This window comes from Diplotaxodon limnothrissa, linkage group LG4 (genome assembly GCF_057381915.1).
Source record: "Diplotaxodon limnothrissa isolate DT_005_m linkage group LG4, D_limnothrissa_male_GT1.1, whole genome shotgun sequence".
Taxonomy (NCBI): Eukaryota; Metazoa; Chordata; class Actinopteri; order Cichliformes; family Cichlidae; genus Diplotaxodon; species Diplotaxodon limnothrissa.
This window is the reverse complement of record NC_140599.1, coordinates 16797860-16804285: the sequence shown is the minus strand read 5'-3', so window position 1 is coordinate 16804285 and position 6426 is coordinate 16797860. Positions and strand designations below refer to the sequence as shown.

Here is a 6426-nt window from a genome sequence, read left to right as displayed (position 1 = left end):
AATTTTAATAAATGACAAATTAAAAATGCATGAACATTTTTTTTTGTATCGAAAAAATATCGAACCGTGACACCAAAGTAATCGAACCGAACCGTGAATTTTGTGTATCGTTGCACCCCTAATATATATATATATATATATATATATACACACTCTCATACCTGAAACTCCTTTCCCTCACAGAAAGGAAAGCAATCCTCATGTTGCTCCTTACACCAATTGCCTGCCTCCAAAGAATTGCAGACAAATTTATTTATCTGTCCCTTTGCATTAAAGCGAGCGTTGAAATGAAATGCAATTCTGTCCACGCTGGGGCCAATATCCAGCGTGAATCTGCAATGTACAGACACACAAATATTTATTACATCTTATATTCCTTTTAGCATGCGTAGGAAGGACATAGGGCTGAAATAAACTGAAATACAGATATAGCATTTTTGACACACATTTGCAAATAATTTTGCTACAATAAATTTAAAGGACCATTCACCCCATAATCAAATTCTAATGACATGGCCTCCTTGTTCACCTGATCTGAACCCCATTGAGAACCTGTGGTCCATCATCAAATGTGAGATTTACAAGGAGGGAAAACAGTACACCTCTCTGAACAGTGTCTGGGAGGCTGTGGTTGCTGCTGCACGCAATGTTGATGGTGAACAGATCAAAACACTGACAGAATCCATGGATGGCAGGCTTTTGAGTGTCCTTGCAAAGACAGGTGGCTATATTGGTCGCCGATTTGTTTTGTTTTGTTTTTGAATGTCAGAAATGTATATTTGTGAATGTGGAGATGTTATATTGGTTTCACTGGTAAAAATAAATAATTGAAATGGGTATATATTTGTTTTTTGTTAAGTTGCCTAATAGTTATGCACAGTAATAGTCACCTGCACACACAGATATCCCCCTAAAATAGCTAAAAATAAACTAAAAACTACTTCCAAAAACATTCAGCTTTGATATTAATGAGTTTTTTTGGGTTCATTGAGAACATGGTTGTTGTTCAATAATAAAATTATTCCTCAAAAATACAACTTGCCTAATAATTCTGCACTCCCTGTAGAGTGTGGGAGGAGCCTTCAACCTGAGTGATATGTGAAACAGCCAATAGGATTGTGCCAGTGCTAAACACCCACTACCTTACTCATAGTCAAATTATAGACCATAAATAACTAATTTAGAAGTTAAAAAATGTTTGCATATGTTGGTGGTTAACATCCCACTGTTACACTGTTTGTTTGAAATGCCTCCAAAAGACTGTCTGAACTTGAATAAACCTACAATTCTCCTTCTTAGATCTTCACTGACTCTTTTGGACTTTTCAGTTGTTCTGAGGGGTTAAAATGGGACTTGACAAAAATTACAATAATATCTATTCAGAGCTCCAGGAGATTTTCTTTGTGTAACGGTTGTGATGAGCTGACCTGTGTTGCTGCTGCTTTGAAGTTTACTGCTCTTTAATGATTTGCACAACTAAATTCAACAAGGTGTAAGCAGATGCATCCCATAATGCTTTCCATTAACTACTGTTTATATTGTCTTTATCATATAGAGTATAAAGTTGGTATAAAAACTGAATGCAGTGAATGAGTCAAAGTATCACCAACATAAGTTCTAATTTACCTGAGCTGCACATGATGTAATAGTGACCATGAATGCACCGTCACTGTGCACCAGTGCAACACACACACACACACACACACACAAATTATACAAGGCCTAAGGTTCAAGAAGCCAAAATGCAATTCAGCCTTTGCTCAACTACTGTGAAAGAGAGAAGGTGCGACAGAAATCATAGGGAAATGTTAGAACGTGCTTATCTTACTGTCTAATAGGTAACTTTTATGCATATGTCTTCTCATCTGTCACTGCACTCCATTTAAAAAAGGATAAATGATACAAGGTCTTTATTTTAATTTGCTGGGTTTATCAAGCCAATGAGGTCAGAATGCAGTTCAGTTTCTGCTCAGTTCTGATACTGGGAACACATAGCAGAAATGAAATAGGGAAATGTTAGCATGTGCTTATCTTGCTAACAGATAACTTTCATGTTTATGCATGCCTATGCAGATGAGAAGGAAAAAGAAGTAATTATTGTACATATATGCTGTATGGTGAACATTTTGACCTTAAAAGATCAAATATTCAACATTAAAATAATGTTTAAAAGTGAATACAAACATCTGTTTTAATTAAAGCACAGTTCAATTATAGACTAAGCTTGCACCAGCTATCAGTGTTTAAGTTATGTATTAAGAATGTCTATAAAACACAGACAAGTAAAAGTAATATTAATAGTAATACAGAGCAAGAAAAATGACCTTGACAAAACCACGGGGCAGCTAAAAACAGGAAGGTTTCTGGAAATGATTTTAAATAATCATTTGTTGGAAAGTATACAGAGTTTAAAGGATGACATGAAGTCTTGAAGCCTTGAGATGATTATTCCCATTGTTACCATCTTGGCTGTTTTGCTAAAATGGTTGGAGGGGAGAAGAATTTGAGGGGAATTTACACTAAGCAAAGTTGATCTGAGCACCCACTGTCCTCCAGTGATAACACTAAGGTACTTCAATAATCCACATTCTGCAAAAACCTTTCACTACTACTTCCAATAAAGAAAAAGAGACAACTATTATTACACTGTTATAACAAAATGTGATATAGAAAAATAATCACATATGACTCGCCTGAGTTTATTGTAAAAGTGGCAATTTGTTCTCACGTCATTCAAAAAGCAATCAGTATAACTAAGTAAATAAATATCCTACTCTTCTTGGGTAAATGCAATAATATCAGAGTATTTGTGGGGATATTTCTCCAGTAAGTAGTAGCTTCAAAAGTAGAAGTCAACAACATTGCTCAGCATTTCTTAATAAATAGCAGTAATCAACTCACCTGATATTTAAAATATTTAAGTTTCCTTTTCAACGGTTTAAAGGTTCAAAACATTTAAAACTGTACCCTATCCACTTTCTCAGAAACAAAATCTGCTGTAAACCAAAAGAAGTTTACTTAAAAAAAAAAAAGATAATTTTTCAAAAAGAATTATTGAATCCCATTTATTATGTATATGTACCACCAGCAGCTGGAGTCATTTTATTGAAAGCTTTCTCCACATTCTGAGACTACACTGAAGTAAACTGCAAAGTTGCCATCAAAATGACATCAAACCACTTTTAGTGTTTTCTATTCCAAGCGTTGATTGATATTGCATTAATAATTATAATTATCAATTGTAGTTGAGGAAGTATTAGAAATACAGCAGTGAGGTGAGTGTTTAATGGTTGTAGTGGTTATTAATGGTTATGTCCCGACAGTCCCACAATTTTCTTGCCATTTTCACATTCATTAAAATGAATGACTGTTTCATTTCATGTCTGTTTTGTGTTCATTTCTTATATAAATCTGTGCACGATGTTGTGTAGATATTTTTCTCCAAAAATAAATCCTAATAAATAATAATAATTCCAAAATCCTGCTTTGAAAAACATTAATTAAGGATTAACAGTTCATGTATAGATTAGTAGATAGATTAGTTATATGTGAAAAATTAATCTATGGTATAAACACTTCTCATAACTTAAACTGGACCCAAAACTGTGAAGGTATGAAATATGACTTGTATGTAAAAGTTCAAATCACAGAGCGGGGCAGTGCCTGTGTTTCACTGGGAAAGGATGAAAGGCATTGTAAAACAAGTATAAGGAGCCACCAGAGTCATGTTTTTTTTCATAGTAGAACATGCTTTATTGATGCTTTTGCAGGAAAGAATTGAAAAGTAAAAAGTCTTGGAAAATACAAATAGTGAATAGTGAAGCATTTAAAGGCACATTAAAGGAAACTTGATGATAGTTTACTGTATATGATTCTTGCAAGCAAAAAACTACAAATCCAAACCAAAAAATCCCTTGGACTACTTTAAAACTGCACAGTTCCATAACAGGATGTTCAGTCATCTGTGTGCAGAGCTAAAAATCTGCTGCCAGACAAACAGAAAAATAAAACAAGAATTTCAATTCAGCAATTCAAGGGTGGATGTCGTTTTACTTGATCTCAATGCTTCTGATGACAGCATCCCCATGAAAGCCCATGACAGAGTATTTCTCTGCACCCATGCGATTGGGGAAACAGACCGTTGAGCCATTTGATAAAGTCACCACAAACTCTGAGCAAGTGAACTGAATGGAGATCTAAAAAGGCATTTTGAGTGAGAGAAACAGAGAGACAAAGGATGTGAACACTGTAATATAGCTCAGAAAAAGGTCAAATAATGACGTTTTTAATGTAATCAAAGATACCGTGACACACATTTTCCAACAGAGATTGCATGAAAGAACAAGGCTACAATACGGACAAACACACTCTCACACCTTGAATTCCTTTCCCGGGCTGAAAGGAAAGCTTTTCTCATATTGCTCCTGATGCCAATTGCCTCCCTCAAAAGAGTTGCAGACAATTATATTTATGTGTCTGCTGTCATCAAAACGAGGGTTGAAATGAAATGCAATTCTGTCCTCGCTCTCACCAATATCCACAACAAACCTGCAATGAGAGAAAGCTATTACATTACATTATACAGTATTTAGGATCAGAAAATATGGGACTAAAATGGACTGACATAGAGATACAAAATTATCGGCACAGATTTGCAAATAATTTTGCTACAATAATTGCCCCAAGATAGTAAATCTTAATAAAATGGTGACAGAGTGTGATTACCTACCTTTCAGGGAAAGTTCACCCCCAAATAAAAATTCTCATATTTGCACATTTTATATCAGTACCTTTCAAACTTCAGTTACCTTAACCTCCTAAGACCCAAACTCTTTCATGGCATGCATTTTTAATTTCTCTTTTCTATTTGGGCTGATTGGGACCTGATGAATGAAAAAAAAATTACCTGATTTTTTTTTTTTTTTTAACCTAAGTTTTGTTTCTGAGAAAAATTAGACCCACATGAAAGGACATTTGCTTTAAATTCAATAGGACAGTGGCACAGTATAATGTCCTCGTAAGTGGATATCGGGCCCTTGTAGAGCAAAATTTAATTTAATCACCCAGAATGTGATGTCCACGTATGTGGACAAAAGATCCTAGGAGGTTAAAGAGATACTTTACAAAATCAAATTTTCTAATTTTTCCTCTTACCTGGAGATTTAGTTATCATTTTTGTGCAACTTTTCTCTGTATAATAAGATGTACATTTGTGGAACTTTGATTGAAAGTACAATTACTCTTGTTACTCCAAAAAAGTCTCCAAAAGCTTTTTATTATAAATATATTTTATTTTTCAACTTTACTATGACTCACTCACTAATTTAAAAATCCTAATACATCTTATCCTTAATCAGTATTTACCAGATTTGATGACTCCAACAACAGTCAGGGTTTGTTCGACCTTGAAGGTCATGTTCTTTATTATCATATCCTGTACAGATAAAGACAGGGATTTTTGGTGATACTGCACTGGACAGTGCTGTTTACTGGCTGAAGCTGAAATAATAAATGACTCCAAAAAGAGTCAATAGCATTACAAAATAGTGATGCACCCATAATAAATAATGCCCTGCATCAACCATCTGTAGCTGAGAAGACAAAATAACAATTAAGAAATGATTAATGCACACATATGCTCTGTGATGAATATTTCAATGATAAAAGGCCATCAAATAAATCCAAAATGTCAGAATTATGAAAAAACAACAAACCTAAAAGTATACTGCTTATACTTTAGTTTAAGCATAACTCTGCTGATTTAGTTACATCAACCTGGAAAAGAATAAGCTTGTACCATCTGCTTAAGACTGTATATATTTACTTACCTTCATCATCTTGGCATATGTAGTAGGTTAAGTACAGCTGAGAAGAAATGAGAGTTCTGCAGGGACTTAGTCTCTCTGCACCCAGGAAGATTATATAGAGTGTGGGAGGAGCCTTCAATCTGAATGACATTTCAAACAGACAATATTACTCTGCAATTGCTTAAGACCCACTATTTGACCCATTGTCAAATTATAGACCATAAATAAATAATTAGTAGTTAACAAATACTTGCAGATGTTGGTAAAAATTAGTTGTTAACATCACACTGTTACATTGTAACCTGTATTTGTTCTTTGGACTTTCCCATTGTTTGAAATGTCTCCAAGAGACCCTCTCAACTTGAACAAGCCAGTGTGGATCACATAAAATCCCAAATAAATTCAAACTTGTGCATCCCATTCTTATTTAGAAAGTCATTAAAGATGCATGGGTACAATAATTCCATCATGGAAGAAGAATAGTTCAAAGTAGGGCTGGGCCATATCATACCGTTCACGGTAATACCGGTATAATGTTGGGCAACGATAAGAAAATGAAATATCGCGATAGAATATGGGTCAAACTCGCATGCGCAGTGCCTTTGTTTTCATACGCACA

The 6426-nt window shown here is 34.5% G+C and overlaps 1 protein-coding gene across 2 annotated transcripts; it reads right to left on the bottom strand.

Moving 5' to 3' along the window:
* Positions 1 to 4049: 4049 nt before the first annotated feature.
* On the bottom strand, positions 4050 to 5434 carry LOC146633538 (beta-galactoside-binding lectin-like). 2 transcript variants are annotated; one of them, XM_085352319.1, is made up of 4 exons: positions 5365 to 5431; positions 5209 to 5218; positions 4377 to 4548; positions 4050 to 4196 (listed from the first exon to the last, which is right to left on the bottom strand). In XM_085352319.1, the coding sequence occupies exons 1-4, from the start codon at positions 5429 to 5431 to the stop codon at positions 4050 to 4052; spliced, it is 396 nt and encodes a 131-aa protein (XP_085208445.1). The 2 variants fall into 2 exon arrangements, with proteins under 2 accessions (XP_085208445.1, XP_085208447.1); XM_085352321.1 differs by lacking the exon at positions 5209 to 5218 and having other exon boundaries at positions 4377 to 4564; positions 5365 to 5434.
* Positions 5435 to 6426: the final 992 nt, after the last annotated feature.